This window comes from Medicago sativa, chromosome 8 (genome assembly GCF_051527215.1).
Source record: "Medicago sativa cultivar Bolivia chromosome 8, Bolivia_mono, whole genome shotgun sequence".
Taxonomy (NCBI): Eukaryota; Viridiplantae; Streptophyta; class Magnoliopsida; order Fabales; family Fabaceae; genus Medicago; species Medicago sativa.
In genome coordinates this window covers 88705458-88725162 of record NC_140756.1, presented here as the reverse complement: position 1 = coordinate 88725162, position 19705 = coordinate 88705458, and the positions used below count along the sequence as shown (strand labels likewise).

Genomic DNA, 19705 nt, shown 5'->3' with positions numbered 1-19705 from the left:
ACCTTACGAGCCTGATCCAAGCCCATCTAACAGGATATATACATATTGTTCAAATCCTAAATGCATCAAGTTTTATTTTAACTTACATTCTTTGATTTTTCTATCCTTTGAATCTACAATGCACTCAACAATTACTACTAGTCTACTACTCCCTCTATTCCAAAATAAGTGTCATTTTAGCAACAAAAAAGTGCCAACATTTATTACTTTGTTCCAATTCTTCCCCAAATTTATAGTGTTGTGTGCACAATTTCCATGTCATTACACTCCACTGTGCATTTATGACAATGACTAATACTCAATCGTTTGTAATGACCACTTTTAAAATTGTTACACTTATTTATTATTTTTCTTTATCTCTGTCAACAAACTTTAGTCCACACATATTTTTGGGACAGCGGATGTACCATATTTTCCTTTCAACCATTTGTCCACGCATGTAATTGTGTGCCTTTGGATGAGCAATCAAGTTTTTATGTTTCTCCTCTCCCCGTTAATAACCATATATACCTTTGTTAATATAAATGCAATTAAATTTTTAAAATAACTCCATACAATGCAGATTGGAGGAAAAAATTTCCAATTCAGAGTCAGAAAATCAAGTTCTTCGCCAGCAAGCATTGGCTGTATCACCAATTGCAAAAGCTCTTGCTGCAAGACCTAGATCAGTCATTATTCAGGAAAGAAAACATTCATGTGGTCATTGCAAAACTATGGTATATGAAGAGGGACTCACAATGAGATTTTGTGCATGATATGCAGAGGACACCAGAAAACGGAAATGCTCTGAATGGTGAAGCAAAAACTGGATCAGTAAGAGGACACTTATTTTTTTATGAATATATATCAACAACTCATTTTGGTAATGAGCCATTTTGTTTAATTTGTTAAATTCTTACCTTCTGTATATCTTAGGATATGACTCTTGCTCCATCCAATGTACGTGAGCCTGAATCTGAAGGAAAGCCACAGAAATCTCTCAATGACAAACCACAAGTGAGTAGCTACATAGATGTACTTAACAATATTAATATGATACATGCTTTAAATTGAATTTTCAATCTAACTATTTAAATTTCACTTTTTGGTTCAGGAAAACCAGGACTTGTTGATCGAATGCATATCACAAGATTTGGGATTTTCTGAGGGCAAACCTATTGCTGCATGCGTTTTTCCCTATATAAATGCCTTCTACACTGGAGGTCATTTGAAGTTGAAAGAACAACTGTCTTTGACCGTATCATTCAAACAATAGCTTCAGCTGTTGAGGTAACATAACACTTTTGGAATACTTGTATTGATATTCACGATGTAGTGCTTTTGCAATTCATCAATTTTTGAAATGCCCAAAATATTTTACCAACACTGTTCTGCATCATTGAAGGCCCAGGATAATACTGATGTATTAGCCTATTGGTTGTCTAATACATCTACTTTATTGATGCTGCTCCAACGCACCCTCAAAGCAAGTGGAGCTGCTAGCTTAACACCACAACGCCGAAGAACAGCATCATCTTCTCTGTTTGGAAGAATGTCTCAAGTAAGAAGCAACTGCGTATCCTTTCTGAATAAATTGTATCACTTTATGTAGGGTTCATTTATATTCTTGCAGTTTGATATTGATTGCCTTTTGTGATTTTAGGGGCTAAGGGGATCTCCTCAGAGTGCTGGATTGCCATTTATAAATGGTCGAGGTCTTAGTAGACTCGATGGTTTACGACAAGTAGAAGCAAAATATCCGGCACTTTTGTTTAAGCAACAGCTTACTGCCTTCCTTGAGAAATTATATGGAATGATACGAGACAACCTGAAAAAAGAGATATCCCCATTACTTGGACTGTGTATACAGGTAAAAAAAATACCTTACCTTTTTTTTTGGGGAAATGAAAATCCAAATTTTGAGAAATTCCCATTGGTTAAGGGGCTTTTGCAATGGACCAATCGTACTTGGATTTTACTTGAATGTCATATATGAGGGCGATCCTCACCTCACCAGCCGGTTTTGTGGGTTGTGTACTTGTGTTAGAGCCCAACCACAAATTCTAAGATACTTGTACAATAATCATAACCTATATTTATTCAAATTAAACAAAATATACATTATTTATAGAGACCCTCAAACACAGGAATTCATAGAGGCACATTGTCTGTAACGGTTGATTTATAACCAGAAAAATAAACTTTTCCCTTTTTGCTTGCTAAATCAGAAAACAATTCATAGAAAGGAAAAGTTTTCATCTGTTAATTGCACCTGGACAATCTTCTTCTGTTATGTTAAGTTTTATTTTATGTTACAAGTAATCCCTAAATCACTAGTAGGTACTTGTGCATATTCTTTCACTTCTTTTCTATATGCAGCAGTGAGAAGTGTTAAGCTACCCAGTAATCGACGAGCTTAATTCTCTGGTTGTATACATTTGTTAATTTTATTTTATGATAAAACAACTGCAGGCTCCAAGGACCTCCCGTCAAGGTTTAGTAAAAGGGCGCTCACATGCTAACGCGGTTGCTCAGCAAGCTTTAATAGCTCACTGGCAAATTATTGTGAAAAGCTTGAACAACTCTCTAAAGATAATGAAAGCAAACTACGTGAGTTTCCCTTTCAGTTTCTGCATTTCCGTTATCTGAGTTTGATCTTAACCTGTTTGAAATGGTTTAACAGGCACCTCCTTTCTTGGTCCGCAAGGTGTTCACCCAAATATTCTCATTCATCGATGTTCAATTATTCAACAGGTAACCTCTTTCTCTCACTTTGCATTTCATGTCCTATTGAAGAATGCAGGCTTTTTGATGGACTTGATCTGGTCATTACTTGCAGTCTTCTGCTGCGTCGCGAGTGTTGTTCATTCAGCAACGGGGAGTATGTGAAGACAGGTTTGGCTGAATTAGAACAATGGTGCATCGAGGCAACAGAGGAGGTTAGCACCAAACAATTAATTCAGATTGTTTACTTTTCCATTTTAGGATTTTTACCCCAATCTATTGTTTACAGTACACTGGCTCGGCGTGGGAGGAACTGAAACATATTAGGCAAGCAGTTGGATTCCTGGTAACATTCACAGTTTTCATACAAATTCAAATTCGATATTGGTATCTATTACGTAAATGACCGGCTCTCATTTTTCTCTTTCAGGTGATACATCAAAAACCTAAGAAGTCCCTGAATGAAATAACTAAGGAACTTTGTCCAGTGAGTGCCTTCTCTCTTTCTATTAACTATTCATGAGCTTAAAATTTGCTCTGATTCTATTACTAAGTATAACATTTTGGCGTTGCAGGGTCTCAGTATACTGTATACAACAATTATACAGGATAAGTACAATGTACTGGGATGACAAATACGGAACTCACAGTGTGTCTACAGAGGCAAGTTAACATTGCTAACTTCTATGTTTATGACTTTGTTTCATTAATCTATTTTGTAATGTTTCTACGGTTGAATTGCACATCTTTTGTACAATTCCCAAGCTGGGAACAGCTGCGATGTGATAAAGATCTCAAAATAAAGTAGCTGATAATTCTATGGACTATGCAGGTTACAACAACCATGAGAGCTATGGTTGCCGAGGACTCTACTAATGCTGTCAGCACTTCCTTCCTATTAGACGATGACTCGAGGTATAGTATCAGTTCAGGAAACAGTCTAATATTCATTCGTGATCTTTGACTTTTCTGTAGCATTTTTCTTTAACCTTTGGATTTGGATGCAGCATTCCATTTTCGGTGGATGACATCTCCAAATCCATGCAAGAAGTAGAAGTTGCTGACGTGGATCCTCCTCCGTTGATACGTGAGAACTCAGGGTTTGGGTTCTTACTAGCTCGCTCGGAGTAATACACAAATAATCGTTGATTATGCCTCTATCGCTCCATCTTACGGGTATCCCCGGGTGACTGCACAAAGATGCAGGTGCCAAGTTGTGCATATAATTTTATTGTCCTCACGTGTATAGTATATTTTTGCTAACTCAGGCTTCTATTATTGGTGAGTTGCCTGGGTTAATTCATTATTACCCTTCAAGTTTCATCAACGTGAGGGGTTTTGTTAAGAAGCCATGTCCCAATGCATGTGACAAATGGCGATCATAGGTACAGCCATACAGGTTGTTGTCCAGTCATTGTTGTTGTCACACCTGCTCAAGGTTTTGTTTTTTCTTTTCATTTTAGGTTTGTGAGTCTTATACGTGGGTGCAATTAGTTACTCCATGTATTTTATTGCGCATATTTATTTGATGTGGTTGCTATTTGTATTTGCTTGTGCAATTTTTTTATTAAACCTAAGTTGGTTTTTTTGAACAGCTGAGTTATAATGAGATGACTCAGTGCACCTGTACAGACGTGTGATCATTTATTTGAATTTCATTTATATTTTTTTTAACTGTATCTCTTAATATTATCATCTTGAAAGCCACTTGGTACGATATTATTTGGATTACTAAAATAATTGCATGTTACTACTGGATGTTGCCGATTTATTGTAGTCACTATACTTTTCTTTGACACAATGTACTCGAGGTAAATATAAGTAATTGATGCTAGCAGTTTGTAGCGATAAGGTATGTACTATTAAATGAATAAGCATTATCATTACAGTTACATTTAGTTACAGCTGAAAGCGAAGGCTTGTTTTCTAATTACCAAGTATTTAGTTCAGTGACTTCATTGCAATGCTTAATATTCGAAAGGTTGTGAGTGCTGATGAGTAGATAGATTATGATAATTTTTCTACATGTTCATCAACTTTTAAAATATATATAACTCATGGTCTCTAAAACTTGATTTGGTCCCCTATTGAATAACTGCCACAAACGTTCAAAGCCTAAAGAATAACCAGATTAAAAGCAACTGTAGCAAACATATAAAATATTTTCAAAGTATCAACAATATCTACAATTTGTATTAAAAGTATCCATTTTAAGGAGTGCTTGCATGAAAAAATAAGAAAAAGAGAAATATCCATTTACAACTCCACCTACCAAATTTGAACTCTTAGCACCATGGATTAGTTCAAACAAATACAACATCAACCAGAACAGAAGACATGGATTTTAGTCGAGTAAGTCAATCAGATGTCCCAAGAACAGCATTGTTGAACTCTCCATCACTTGACCTTGGTGATTGGTCCATTTGACCTTGTGCAGGATTTATCTCTGATTTAATTTTTTCCTTAAGCATTGTCTGCCTAGGCATTACTTCCAACAGAAAACTTCCACCGTTCCATACTGTAGCAGAAACCTTAAGTATTTGGAAGATTACATGCAATTCATATGACAAGAATATGGGGACAGCCAGTGCCATGGTTGCAATCGTAAATATGCCTTGAAGAAAAATGTACATTAGCATTCGATTTTGATCCCCGAGTAACACACTTAGGCGCCACCATATATTGTTTGCTTTCTTAGCTTTTTTTGAGAGTTCTCTGCAAAGATTGAAGTCAACAATGAGAAAGAAAGGAAAAGTTAAGTGCATGGTTTGAAATTTTAAGCCTCTTCAGAAATGCTATTCAAATAGTAGCAGTTATAAATTTGTGTACTTTGAGAGAGGGATAACATCTATAATTACCTGTAGGAAGTCATGACGTCAGGATCTCTTAAAGGCCTTTGTCGGCGTAAGACATTGACAATGAGGAAGTATAGAACCTGCCACAGAATGTAAGCTACTAAGGGAACCAGAAACAGCCATGTCCAGAGATAGGATTTATCTTCAATATAAGGCCATGTTGCTCTTTGAAGAGATCCCTCTGGATGCATAGCTTCAAAGGTAGCAGGATTCCACCATCTAATGGTAAAGAAAACAATTCCTGGAAAGAACAATAGCATTAAAGCCATAATAAAAACCAAAATGGAACCAATAATGAACAGAAAGTATTTTGTAAATGGAACAATGGTATTAAAGTTCCAATAAAAACCAAAAGTTATCACAGCAGAAGTATACAGTTTTGCAAAAATTCATTTTCTTGCTTGCTGGAACAAAAATAGAAACTGTAAAAAGAAAGGTCCAATCAGTTTATTTACCAGGTAAGAGATGGAGAAGAACACCGACAATTTTATCAAAAGAACTGAAAACCAAGCTACATCGCCATACAATCAATGCCCAGGCTAATGGCCCCTCAGCAAAAGAAAAGCAAACCATGAAAAGCTTTTCGTTCCTCGGATAGAATAGAAGATCAACCAAGAAAATTGTATTTGCATAGTAGCAAAAATCCTGAAACAATTGGAAGCATTTAATCAACAATAACATGGTACATTATTAAAAAGTAGAAATATGAGATATGTTGCTGTGCTTGCATTGGGAATTATTACCAGTAAGTAGTAATGCCATTTCTTGAACTTATAGTAAATCCAACGAAGAGGAACAAAGACGACGTAGAACAAACAATACACATAGGGAATGTCTTGGGGTCCTGAACATTCAAAGAGAGTGAAAAAAGAAACTATATATGAATTAATTGTTTCCAAAGAAAAATATTGAAAGAGATTAACACTTACTTGCTCCCAAGAGAAAGCAGAAGCTACCATAACCAAGAACCCCCACAAGATGAGTGATCTGAAAAAGATTTGTTATAAGAATGTCGTTTATTCTGAAAAGAAAAAAAATGAATGATATTAATTGTAAGCAAGAACTGAAAAGAAACCTTGGCGATGAGCTTTTCGTGTTCTTCCGCTCGTTTCACGATTTTAACGGCTTGTTTGGAAATCAATTCCTTCATTGCTAACTAGGCTTCTGCATTATCATATTCATGCATGAGTTACTTGAAATCATTCAAATGAAAATGAATGTTAAATACAGTTTTTAGTTACCTTGGATTCTGCGTTATCATCACTGTTTGATTTCATTGTTACTACACAGTTAGTTGAGTGAGAGCTTCTTTTGAGTGAGTTACCGCAAAAATACAAATGCATGTGTTATACATATATCAGTGTTATGGAAGCATCAAAGGTACTTTTTGCATGGAAACTTTTTGGATGGTTCATAATTATTAGTAGGAGTATCTTTCATACTTATTATCACGTCCGATCCAGTTTCTTTCTTAGTTACTTTTCTAGTTAGTTATTTTTTCCTTAATTAGTCCTTCCGGTTAGTTATTTTCCCTCAATTGTTTGAAAATTGAAAGCGACACTTATTTTGAGTGATTTTTTTCTTTAAATGTGTCACTTATAGTAGGAAATAGGGGGTAATAAAGTTTAGCGATATGTTTTGTACGGACTAGAGTTTTAACTTCATGTTCTTCTCCTAGCTAGAAAGACAATAATAAGGAGGTAGTGGAGTTTGAACATCGCATTCTCCATTTCTCCATACTAAAATGTGTGAGTCCAACCACTACATTACTTGACAAAAAAAAGTTAAAACACATAATTATTTATAAAAAAATTAGCCACATAATTATTTTTTTATTTTTTTATCTAGAGACCTATTTGAAATGCTTAAAAAGTTCACGGACTCTTGAATGAATAATATGCTCCACATGTTCTAAATCATAATTCATTGTTCCTCTACATGGAATAGAATTACTTAGCAGTAGGCTCACAATATCATCCATCATGGATCTTAGCCTATTCAACATCATCCATCATGAATATCTATATTTAATATTTTTAGATACTTTTTCAAACCTATTTTCATGATATTAGGGATGGATCGGTCGAATTCTTGAGAAAAATTGTGTCTTTCACAATGGAATTCTTTTTTTTTTTGTCAGGTAGCCTAGTTGTAACGCCCGTCTTAATTATTTGATTATTTAAAAATATATTTATATATATGATTTAAGTGACTTTCATGATTGATATGTGTGAATTTTATGATTCATGAAGTTGAGTGGTTTATATGATTTATAAATAAATTATGTGGGGTATATGATGTTGTGAAGTTGTTATGTTGCTATGACTTGTTTTATTATTAAATAAAATAAGATATGAAAATAAAATAAAAATATTAGAATTTGGACTGTGATGTGAAAAGAGCATTTTTAGAGGTGTAAAGAGAAATTAGAGTGAGGTTATAAATAGAAGGAGTTGGGTTGAGAAAAGTTTTTAGGCAGAACGTACGTTTTTGGAGAAAAGGGAGAAAAAGTCAGAAAGAGAGAAGAACAAGAGGAGGCTGTCGATTTTCTTCAATTACCAGGTAAGGGTGAGACTAACTTTCAATATTATTAAGGATATAATTCTGTAGAATGAGTTTAACATGATTAGGTTGAGTTTTGGTGAGAATTGGGAATTAGGTTTAAGACCGATTTTGATGATTGAACCATGAAAAGATGTTAGATTGATGCAAAATTAGTGTACAGACCTTAGATATTGCCTAAGATGATAATTAGATTGTATTTGGATGAAAGAATCATGAAGATAGGTGAAAAGTTGTAATTTTTAGGTTTCTGGCCGTACTGACATTCATCGCTCGCAACTGCGAGCTAGGAACTAGAGCTCGCCACTGCGAGCAACACAACTCGCAACTGCGAGTGACCTGTAAGCTCGCCATTGCGAGCAAGGACTTTAGGAATCCCAGAGTGCACGCTTTGCTCGCCATTGCGAGCAAAGTTACTCGCCACTGCGAGTTAGGCTATTAGTTGCCCAAAATTGTTCCGATGCGATCCTTTCGCACGTGTAGTCGTGAGTTGGCCTTAGAAGTAAGAAAGAGGGTTGTTTAGGATACTTCCAGAAGTTCCAGAAGTCTGTTCAGGTGACTGAGATTAGTAGTGATGATGCATGAGTGATATTATGATGTTTTATGATATTTATGCTGATGTAATTCATTCCTTAGATGGTGTTAATGCATTCAAGTATTATTATATGTTGTATCTTGCTGCTGTTTTCTGCTGTTGACTGTTAATGTCTTGAAGTTGCATGAGTCGGTCTAAGTCGTCAGAATTTAAGAAGTTGTCCATGATTATGAGTTGTATAAGATGTTCACGTTGTTGTCTAAGTTGTGGTAAGATTGAGTCCATTGCATACTCATTAAAGTTGGGGGCTTTAGGCCCGGCAGCCTTTGTGCTCATTAAAGTTGGGGGCTTTAGGCCCGGCAGCCTTTGTGCTCACATGTCGAGAGCCTAATTACGCTCATTTACATTGCTGAATGGTACCACATGCATTTGCATATCAAGAAGTTTCACGATGGTTTAAAGTTGTTAAGTTGTTAAGTTGATAAGAGTTGCATTGTTAAGTTGAGTCGTGTTGTCGAGTCAAGTGTTAAGTTGAACATGATATTTAATGATGATGAAATATGATGATGGTATTCGATTATGAAATGATGGTATGCTAAATGATAAATGTTTGATATGTTAATAAAGTTTTATGTTGCTAAATGCATTTTAATGAATTATATGCTTAATTTATTGACTGTGAAATCTCACCCCTTCTGCTTGAAAATGTTGCCCTTCGTATGGGTAACTTGCAGGTAATAAAGACTAAAGGCGTACGTGAGTGGACTCCTCACATTTTGTCTAGGTGCTCTGATACGTAACGGCATGGGGGCTTGCTTTTACTTCTGTTCCTTACGTGTCTTTATGAACTTTTTATGAATAAATGCCGAACTAAAATTATGAGATTTCGGATTAGGCCTGCGTGCCAAGACTTTTAGTATGTTGAACTATTTTCCGCTGCATGATTTTAGATTTTTGATGTTAAATATTAAGAGATAATTCTTATTATTCATTTTTATGATTTTCAAGAAGTATGTGACATTCCGTTATGATTTAAAATACTCTGATTTAAATGAAATTTTTATGTTGGGAAAAACGGGGTGTTACACTAGTGGCTAGAATTCACCTTATAAGGTGAATAAGTGGGGTGTCTTTCACAATGGAATTCTATAAGTCCTTACATAATTTTTTCGTGCACATGTGCGAAGATATTTTGGATCAAAATAATGCGTCACCGTTGAATATCGACACATATATGAGAGAGTTCCTTATTTAATCCTTATCCTTCTTCTCATTCATACACATATTTTCGTTGTTTCTCGATTCTCTAATGAGTTAGAGACAGAGTTCGAACAAGTTAGTACATTAGATGCCAATGTACATGTAGCATTACATAGACTAATTGGTCTGTATTCTTTTGGAACAGAGAGAGAGTATTGTCTACCTTAGATACCAATGTACATGTATCATATATATTTTCTCAATTTGCTCATAATAAAAAATAATTTTATCAAATTAACTTTATTACTATTTTTGGATAGAACCAAATTATCTTTATCAAACATCAATGCGTTCACTATAATCATAAATCAAAAGAAAATATGATGAATTATAAAGAGTAGTGATATTTGAACATCCATTTGAGACAACTCTTGTGACAACTTCATTTCTCTCTCTTTTCATTGGTCAAAAACAATGGAGAAAGAAAAAGGAAAAGAAAGAATAAGAATATAATGTGAGTATGAGAGAGAAGGTTGTCAAAAAGTTGTCATAAAGTGGTTGTACAAATATCATTTCTCATTATAAATTATGCATATAACTTTAACAAACTCTTGTGTCAAGTTTATTAGAAGACAATAAGTAAATGAGGTTGTTCATGCTTTAGTGCGGGTAACCACATTTTGAGGTAGCTACAGAATTTATATTGAGATTCCACACTGTATTATCGATTTGATAATGAAGTGCTATAAGCACTTTTCCTTTAAGAAAATGCATATAATATTAATTTGAGAGTACAATTTATAGAACTAATTGATATTATATTGAAAATTTAAAGTCACCTTGATAAGCATATCAACTATAATGTAGTAATGATTATATTAAAATTTAAAAGCCGTATTGCTTACTATGTAGTAATGATTATATTAAAATTTAAAAGCCGTATTGCTTACTGAATTATGTTAAAAATTTAAACATGTGTATACTGTATTTTTTTTAGATGGAGATTTAAAAAACAAGAAAAGAAAACTGACAAGAAAAGAAAATTAAGCTTGCGGGTGAGTGATGATGCCTACAATATCAGCCATCAATACAAGAATAAATTGAGGCGGATAATTATTCCATATCTCTCTTCAAAAAGGAAAAAAAGAAAGGGTTAAATATGTTTTTAGTCCCTATAAATATACCAATTTTTTGTTTTAGTCCCTCTAAAATTTTCCTTCAACTCTTAGTCCCTATAAAATTTTCAATCACTACTTTTGGTCCCTATTTTAAAGTTAATTTTTGTATTTTTTAATAAAATTGTGCAGAAATGTGTAGAATATTTTAAAAATCTTTCCCAAAAAAAATTAGAATTTTTTAACAAAACATAAATTTAATATGAATATTTAACCATAAAAAATATAAAAATTCCTATTAAATTCATGTTTTGCTAAAAAATTCTAATTTTTTTTTTGGAGAGATTCTTATAATATTATGAATTTTTCTGCAAAATTTTATTCAAAAATATGAATTCTACATATGAGTTTACTTTAAAATAGGGACCAAAAGTAGTGATTGAAAATTTTATAGGGACTAAAAGTTGAAGGAAAATTTTAGAGGGACTAAAATGAAAAGTTGGTATATTTATAGGGACTAAAAACATATTTAACCCAAAAAGAAACTATTCCAAATCTTAAAAGTATCTTCTAGATGGAATAATTATTGATTAAACTATACTTAGCCGTCAAACTCTATTATTAAGACTTTTTTTCTCCTAGAAACCACATGGTCAACAAAAAAAAAATCAATTTTTTTCCAGGGGGATCTTCAAAGATTTTAGTTAGTCAAAAGTAAAAACCTTGCCCTGTGACCAAATCGTGCTGCAAATGCCACTGCCTACAAAATGCAAAGTAAAAATTCAAAACAATTGTAAAGTGAAAATTTGAGAAAAATTAACAAATGTGGTGATTTTTTTTTAAATATTGTTAATTTTTTTTTTACGACAGAAAAATGTATTATTACTTTTTTTGGTTAGAAATGTATTATTTTTTAGTATAGTGAATAAAAATCAAAACAACAAATGATGAATAATTAGACGTGAATGAGCGTCCAATTTGTGCAACTTTGAAGTATATAATTGATGTGGCAGAGACATGATGATAGAATATTATCAAATGAGAATTGTTAACAATGACTCCGTGGACCAATTTTGAATGTGGAAGACCTATTGAAGGTCTTGATGTTTTTCTTTCTATTTTTTTTATAGAAACAAATTTAACTATTATCATTAATCAACCAATGTTCAATACAAGAAGGATAAGAATTAAAAATACGGTGACTAGCCCAAGAACATGTCGCCCTAGCTAAAGTATGAGCAATCATGTTCGCTTGTCTCCTAACAAACTTCACATTGAAGTTGAAATGTATAGATAACTGATAACTAATACTAGAAACAATATAATAGAATTCCGAATCACCATGGCCCGGAGACGATAGAGCTTGTACTAGAGTAGATGAGTCGGACTCGAAGACAACCCGGTCCCATCTGTTAGCATCAGCAAAGTGAAGGGCCTCGAGTAAGGCTACTGCCTCCCCCTCCAAAACGGTCATATTTGCCCGCTGCCATTTCGTTTGAGCCCGAATAAATTGCCCAGGGGAGTCTCTAAAACAACACGCAAAAGATGTAATATGGTTACGGTCATGGAACGCGGCGTCCACATTGCACTTCAACCACGTCTTGGTCGGTTTCTCCCAAACTTGCACTCTATTATGCCCGTGTTGCACAACCGGTGGTGAATGGTGTTTATGAGCCTCTTGCCATTGCTGCCATGCATCTAGTGTTGTCCTCCCAATGCTCTTTGAAGTGTGATGAGCATCATTCCAAATGACATCATTACGTGCAGCCCAAATTTGCCAAAGAAGTAAAGCCACCCGACCAGCAATGTCTCGGTTTTCTGAACGACATATATCAAAAACAAAATCTGCCAAACTACTCACAGTTCCAGCTCGCGGTTGCAGCACAGTCGAAAGCCCTGCCCAATACCAACTCTCACGCGCCACCGTACAACCCACAAAAGCATGCCAATCATCCTCAACAGTCGTATTACAACAGGGACAGATCATCTCACATTGTACATGTCGTGATTGTAATCGGAGACGCGTCGGAACACACTATCTGCAAATCCTCCATAATAAATTACGAGCTTTATGAGGTGAATTCACCTTCCAGATTTTATGCCACTCTCCTTCAACATGGAATCGATCAGTATGTAGCAACTCCATCATAGCCAGTTTATAACCACTCTTAACAGTATACCTCCCATTACGTTCCATCATCCATGCTATTCTATCTTTCTGAACTTCCACAAACAATGGTGTGTCGAGAATAGCTTGCACCATATCATCTGGAAACAAAGATTCAATCTTATCCATATCCCAAACTCGTTCCTCGGCAGCTATCAAATCAGATACACTCAAACCATGCACACCTTGGCTTTGTGGGGATTGAATCCAGCTACCTTGAACACCTCGAACCCATGGATCGTTCATCACGCTGATATGCTGCCCATTTCCAACTGTCCACCTACATCCATATAAAAGTAACTGACACGAATTCCAAATACTCCGCCATGCAAAGCTCGGGTTATTACCGAGTTTAGCACCCAAAAATGAAGAACGGGGAAAGTACCTCGATTTAAAAACTCTAGCAACCAGAGATTCAGGTTTAGACATAAAACTCCATCCTTGCTTTGCTACCATAGCGAGATTAAAAGCTTTGAAATTCCTAAACCCCATTCCACCAAATTCTTTGGGGCATGCTACGCGTTCCCATGCCATCCATTAGTAGGATATTTGAGATTAGCATGTGTTTCAAAGCATCTCCTCAACTTTAACCATTTGAATTTACTATATGATCAACAATTGAGTGGACAATCAACATCTAATTTATTTTAACTTCGAGTTAAACTATCTTTTAAATAGAAAACAACAAGTTTTATCTCATTAAGTATAATCGGATATATGAATTAAACTACTTTATAATACTTTATAGCGCTGGTTATAATTGTACCTAATGATCGATTATTGTTCATTAATTAATAATATTTTTTTTTTCAAGAAAATAAATAATCAACATTTTGGAATATAGAAAAATAAGTATTTACAAGCTTATCTGATAATCAAAACGACTTAAAAGTATTACAAAGGCCAATGAAGTTTAAAGTCTGAAATTCTTAATTAATGCTAAGAGGCACGAAAAGAATATGGAATTTTCATGCAAGATAAACCTTGCGTCTTAAGTAATATTTTTAGAAGCTAAAAATAAAAGTATTCAACATTAAATCGGTAATACAACATGAAATCTTAATATAATTCAACGGTGTTTATCACTTTGTCTAAAATAAAAAAAAAATATAATAATGATGAAAAACACCAAGGAACATAACCATAAGAATCCACAAATAGCATTTTAAGGTTGGCAAACAAACGAGAATAGTAGTGAAATCAGGGCCGTCTTAAACAATTTAGAGACCCCGTTATAATTTAAGATATTGGCCCCCAAAAAGAAGCACACAAAAAATTGATGGTCTAAAAAAAATTGAGGTACACTATATAGGGAAAAAAATATATATATATATATATATGAAGAAAAAAAAGACTAAATTTATTAAAAAGGAGTCTGCTGGGGCTTGAACGAACCCAGGTGAGCGAAGCAAAAATTCACAGAGACAATCGCTAGACTATGGAACTTTCTTTGTCATGTACACAACATTGAACATATATAAAGTATTTTTTATGGCCTTGCATATCAACAAAAAATATTTTGGGCCCCCAAAAAATCGAGGCCCGGTGTCATAGCCCCGCCTCGACGGGCTATGGGCCAGCCCTGAGTGAAATGGACGTGCATCAATAATTGCATAAATAAATAGAAACAATAACAATTAAAAAATTATTAAAAAAATCTAAAGAACATTTGAATGAAATGATAAGATAATGTCCTTCGACTTAATAAAATATCTTAAATTTGAATTCATATTTAAAAATGCAACAATGTTAAATTTCTTTGATAAAAACTTTACCATTGTTCGTAGTCTTATCAGACTCGAGAAATTAGTCGGTTGCACGCATAAATACCCGATTAAAAGGGTTAAATATGTTTTTGGTCCCTATAAATATACCAACTTTTCGTTTTAGTCCCTCTAAATTTTTCCTTCAACTTTTAGTCCCTATAAAATTTTCCATCTTCACTTTTGGTCCCTCTTTTAAAGTAAACTCATATGTAGAATACATATTTTTGAATAAAATTTTGCAGAAAAATTCATAATATTATAAGAATCTCTCCCAAAAAAAATTAGAATTTTTTAACAAAACATGAATTTAATATGAATTTTTATATGTTTGACGGTTAAAAATTCATAATTAATTTATGTTTTGTTAAAAAATTCTAATTTTTTGGGTGATTTTTTTTTACAATATTCTACACATTTCTGCACAATTTTATTAAAAAAAATACAAAATTTAACTTAAAAATAGGGACCAAAAGTAGTGATTGAAAATTTTATAGGGACTAAAAGTTGAAAGAAAATTTTAGAGGGACTAAAACAAAAAGTTGGTATATTTATTGGGACCAAACACATAATTAACCCTAAAAAAAATAATGATAGCTGTGGATAGATAAAAAGGTGATAAATAAAATTGAAACAAAAATGTTGCCCGTTAGAAAGAAATTCAAATGAGAGAGAGAGAGAGAGAGAGAGAGAGAGAGAGAGAGAGAGAGAGAGAGATTGGGGGAACAAACAACAACAACAACAAACAACATGTTACTATTTTATTCCTTAATTAATAACAACAATTAACGAACTATAATCTCATCATAACTCCTTATTACGGTTTCGTTATTTTGAATCTTCATCATTTCAGTTACCGAGTTTCAATTTCGAATCTTCATTCTTCTCATGTTTTCCAACGCTACACGGTAATTCATCCTTATTCCTTTTTTTTTTTCCCTTCCTTGATACAATTTATTCATGTATAACATGCTATGTATGATTGTCTTTGTTTTTTTAATGATGTTTTGATTTTTCTGTTCTGTTTTGTTTTGTTTGATTTGAATCCTTCAAAATAGATAATGTTGCGCAAAGTTAAAGGTGGTGGTGAAGAAGATTTGTTAAAAGATGTTGAAACTATAAGAAAAAATCTATACCTGGAAAAAAGCTTTTCTGTGAATTCAACATCAACATCATCATCATCAAAATCCAAGAACAATGATCCAAAACCTGAAAAAGAAGGTAATAATTTGAAAAAAGATAAAAAATCCATATGGAATTGGAAGAAGCCATTAAGGGCACTTTCCCTTTCAAAGAATAAGAAATTCAATTGTTGTTTTTCTCTTCAAGTCCATTTCATTGAAGGGTTACCTTTGAGTTTCAATGATTCTACCCTCTGTGTACATTGGAAACGGCGCGATGAACATTTGGTTACCCCTCCGGCCAAAGTGATTCAAGGGGTTGCTAAGTTTCAAGATATTTTGAATTATACCTGTTCAATTGTTGGAAGTAAAAGTGGATCACATAATTCTGCCAAGTATGAGTCTAAGCATTTTTCAATTTATGCTTCTGTGCTTGGTGTTCCTGAACTTGATTTAGGGAATCACCGTTTGGATATTACACGGTTGCTTCCGCTTTCGTTGGATGATCTTGAAGAGGAGAAGAATTCGGGGAAATGGAGTACGAGTTTTAGATTGTCCGGAAAGGCTAAAGGGGCTGTCATGAATGTGAGTTTTGGGTATATGGTTATTGGTGATAACAATACTTTTATGCCTAATGTGTTGACTTCAAGGCAAAATTGTTTGGCTTTGAGTGAAACGGATGTAAATCTGTGTCAGTATTCTTCTCGAGTTGTAGATGAGGTCAAGGATCTTCATGAGGTATTGACATCAACAAAATCTGCACTACCTAGTTCAACAGATGTGTTGAATAAGAAATTTGATGATGAAAACACATGCAGTACCCTGCACAAGAAAGATGAACTTGTGCTAAAAGAGAATCTTGAGCCGATCAAATTTGACGTGTTTCAAGAAAACTTGGTGACAGTTGAGCCAGATGCTTTTTTTACACCTGTGTCTGTAAAAGAGAATTATGTTGAATGTGGATGTGATGAATTTTCTGTTGTTGATCAGGGTGTTGAATTTTCATCAAATGAACATGTTAAAGTGGAGGAACCCATTGTAGAAGCCAATGTTGATAGTTCTAAGGAAAGCACTGTGGTACATGAAGTTTCTAACAAAAAGGATGATTTATACACGAAAGAGCTTCTCCTGCAAGAAATAGAATCAGCTTTAAATTGTGTCTCAGAGTTGGAGACAGTGGCAATGGAATCTCCTATAATTATGGAAGTCACATCTGAAAGTAAGTTCAGAAAGTCACAAAGCTTGGATGATTTCACCGAATCAGTTACCAGTGAATTCTTGAGTGTGCTAGGTGTAGACGATAGTCCAATAGGCTTTAGTTCTGAAAGTGAGCCCGAGTCTCCGAGAGAGCGCCTTTTAAGACAATTTTTGAAGGACATTGAATCTGAGGGCTTCTCTTTATTTGATACTGACACATGTTATGATGATGAAGAAGAAGAAGAAGAAGATTGTGATTATGGTGCTTCTTTTGGATCTGAGCAGTGGAAGTTCTCTACCGGTATCAAGCCACCATCGTTGCTGCACGATCTGCAGGAAGGGCTTAAATTTGAGGATGAGGATGTGAAGAGCAAACCGGAGGGTCATATACTAGAAGACTTGGAAACAGAAGCCTTAATGCGCGAATGGGGTTTGAATGAGGAGGCTTTTCAGCATTCTCCAACAAAAGGCTTTGCTGGTTTTGGAAGTCCAATGCATGAACTACCTGAAGAGCCTCCTAGATTACCTCCTCTGGCAGAAGGGTTTGGTCCTTTCATCCAAACAAAAGATGGGGGATTTCTAAGGTCTATGAATCCTTCACTTTTTATGAATGCCAAAAGTGGTGGAAACTTGATCATGCAGGTTTCCAACCCTGTTGTTATGCCTGCAGAAATGGGTTCAGGGTTAATGGAGACTTTGCAATATTTGGCATCAGTCGGAGTTGAAAAGCTTACAATGCAGGCGAACAAGTTTATGCCTCTGGAAGATATCACAGGGAAGACAATGCATGAAATATTATGGGAAGCTATGCCAAGCTTAGAGGGAAAAGACAGGTTTGTTTATGCTTTTTTATCAGTAAACTTTGTTGGATTATGAATAGTTATTCCTTTAATTTTTTTCCCTGACTGATCAAATATACATGGCTTTATATAGGCAATGCCATTTGCAGCATGATTTGGTGACACAGAAAGGCTCTACTTGTATGCAAAGGGGCTTGAAAGGATCATCATCCGAACTGAAGTCTGATGAATTAACTTCAAGTTCAATTGGTAACCAGGGAGGTTCGAGTTTTTATTCATTGGAAGATCTTGCTCCTTTGGCCATGGATAAAATTGAAGCACTTTCAATGGAGGGTTTAAAAATACAATCTGGGATGTCGGATGAAGATGCGCCATCAGACATCATTGGACAATCCTTTAGAGATCTTTCTGGTCTCCAAGCCAAGGGGGTTAACATTGGAGCTTCTCTGGGCCTAGATGGAGCTGCTGCTCTGCCGTTGTTGGATATCAAAGACAGTAGCGATGAAGTTGATGAGATAATGGGATTATCATTAACTCTTGATGATTGGATGAGACTGGATTCAGGTGAGATTGATGATATAGATGATATCAGTGAGCATACTTGCAAACTTCTTGCTGCCCATCATGCCAACTCTTTCGACGTAATCCGTGAGTGTTCAAAGGGAAGGAAGAAACAAGGTAAAAGTCATGGCAGGAAATGTGGTTTGCTTGGAAATAATTTCACTGTGGCGTTAATGGTGCAACTTCGCGATCCTTTGAGAAATTATGAGCCTGTTGGAACACGAACGCTAGCTCTTATACAAGTCGAGAGAGTGTTAGTCCCACCAAAGCAAAAGATTTGCTCGAATGTGTCTCAGGTTGGGAACAATAGTGACGAGGATGATGAGTGTGAAATACAAAAGGCAGAGATGAAAGACAACAAAGAGGAGAGAAGTGGTCAAGAAAGTGACATTGCTCAGTTCAGAATTACAGAAGTTCATGTTGCAGGTCTTAAGATTAAGTCACACAAAAAGAAGCTTTGGGGTGCATCAAGTAAGCAACAGTCTGGTTCTCGTTGGTTAATTGCTAATGGAATGAGCAAGAGCAATATGAATCCATTGATGAAGTCTAAGGTTGCTTCTAAATTTGGTGCTGAAGTCACCAACACAAAGGTACAACCTAGAGATACATTGTGGAGCATGTCGTCTCGTATTTATGGCACTGTTGCAAAATGGAAGGAATTGGGAGCACTAAATCCTCATATAAGAAATCCCGATATCATTATACCAAATGAATCTATAAGAATACGTTGACTAGTGAATGTAGGTGCTTTTTCTTTTCTTTTTTTTTTTTTATCAGAAAAGGGCGTATCCTTGTGAGATGCAGTGTTTGAAGAAACTGCTTGAATTGTACCCAAAAATAAAAAATAAAAAAAATGCTTGAATTAGCCATTTGATTCAGAACTCGTCTGGACTCATAGTTATGTGAAAAAAACAAGGTGAAGTATCCAGAAAAAAAAAATACAAATTTGATTCAACTGTAGAATGTAGATGTAGCCATATTTTCTTACGTAGGCACGCGTTCCAGACTTGGTTCATGAGACTTGATACATATATTAATTAATTTCTCACCAATCTACAGCGGTTTTTTTATTTTTATTATAGGCCAATACTTTCAAGAAAATTTAAACTTGTCTACAGCACAAGTT

At 34.7% G+C, this 19705-nt stretch overlaps 3 protein-coding genes and 1 pseudogene across 4 annotated transcripts; 2 read left to right on the top strand and 2 right to left on the bottom strand.

Moving 5' to 3' along the window:
• The first annotated feature begins 562 nt into the window (after positions 1 to 562).
• On the top strand, positions 563 to 4377 carry LOC146902955 (myosin-17-like; annotated as a pseudogene). Its single transcript, XR_015021111.1, has 13 exons — positions 563 to 813; positions 916 to 996; positions 1094 to 1269; positions 1385 to 1540; positions 1643 to 1849; positions 2452 to 2589; positions 2663 to 2733; positions 2819 to 2918; positions 2993 to 3049; positions 3134 to 3190; positions 3279 to 3366; positions 3536 to 3618; positions 3711 to 4377. The product of XR_015021111.1 is annotated as a myosin-17-like (transcript).
• A 457-nt stretch (positions 4378 to 4834) lies between these two features.
• Positions 4835 to 6805, bottom strand: LOC146902954 (glycerophosphocholine acyltransferase 1-like). The gene is made up of 6 exons (XM_085731430.1): positions 6634 to 6805; positions 6488 to 6545; positions 6302 to 6402; positions 6014 to 6203; positions 5562 to 5799; positions 4835 to 5418 (listed from the first exon to the last, which is right to left on the bottom strand). The coding sequence occupies exons 1-6, from the start codon at positions 6706 to 6708 to the stop codon at positions 5061 to 5063; spliced, it is 1020 nt and encodes a 339-aa protein (XP_085587556.1). The 5' UTR covers positions 6709 to 6805; the 3' UTR covers positions 4835 to 5060.
• A 4865-nt stretch (positions 6806 to 11670) lies between these two features.
• Positions 11671 to 13671, bottom strand: LOC146902953 (uncharacterized). The gene is made up of 4 exons (XM_085737183.1): positions 13523 to 13671; positions 13057 to 13417; positions 12289 to 12924; positions 11671 to 11730 (listed from the first exon to the last, which is right to left on the bottom strand). Exons 1-4 carry the CDS (start codon positions 13669 to 13671, stop codon positions 11671 to 11673), a joined length of 1206 nt encoding a protein of 401 aa, XP_085593309.1.
• A 1864-nt stretch (positions 13672 to 15535) lies between these two features.
• Positions 15536 to 19460, top strand: LOC146902952 (protein PLASTID MOVEMENT IMPAIRED 1-RELATED 1-like). Its single transcript, XM_085731425.1, has 3 exons — positions 15536 to 15808; positions 15959 to 18051; positions 18152 to 19460. Exons 2-3 carry the CDS (start codon positions 15962 to 15964, stop codon positions 19308 to 19310), a joined length of 3249 nt encoding a protein of 1082 aa, XP_085587551.1. The 5' UTR covers positions 15536 to 15808; positions 15959 to 15961; the 3' UTR covers positions 19311 to 19460.
• The last annotated feature ends 245 nt before the right edge of the window (positions 19461 to 19705 follow it).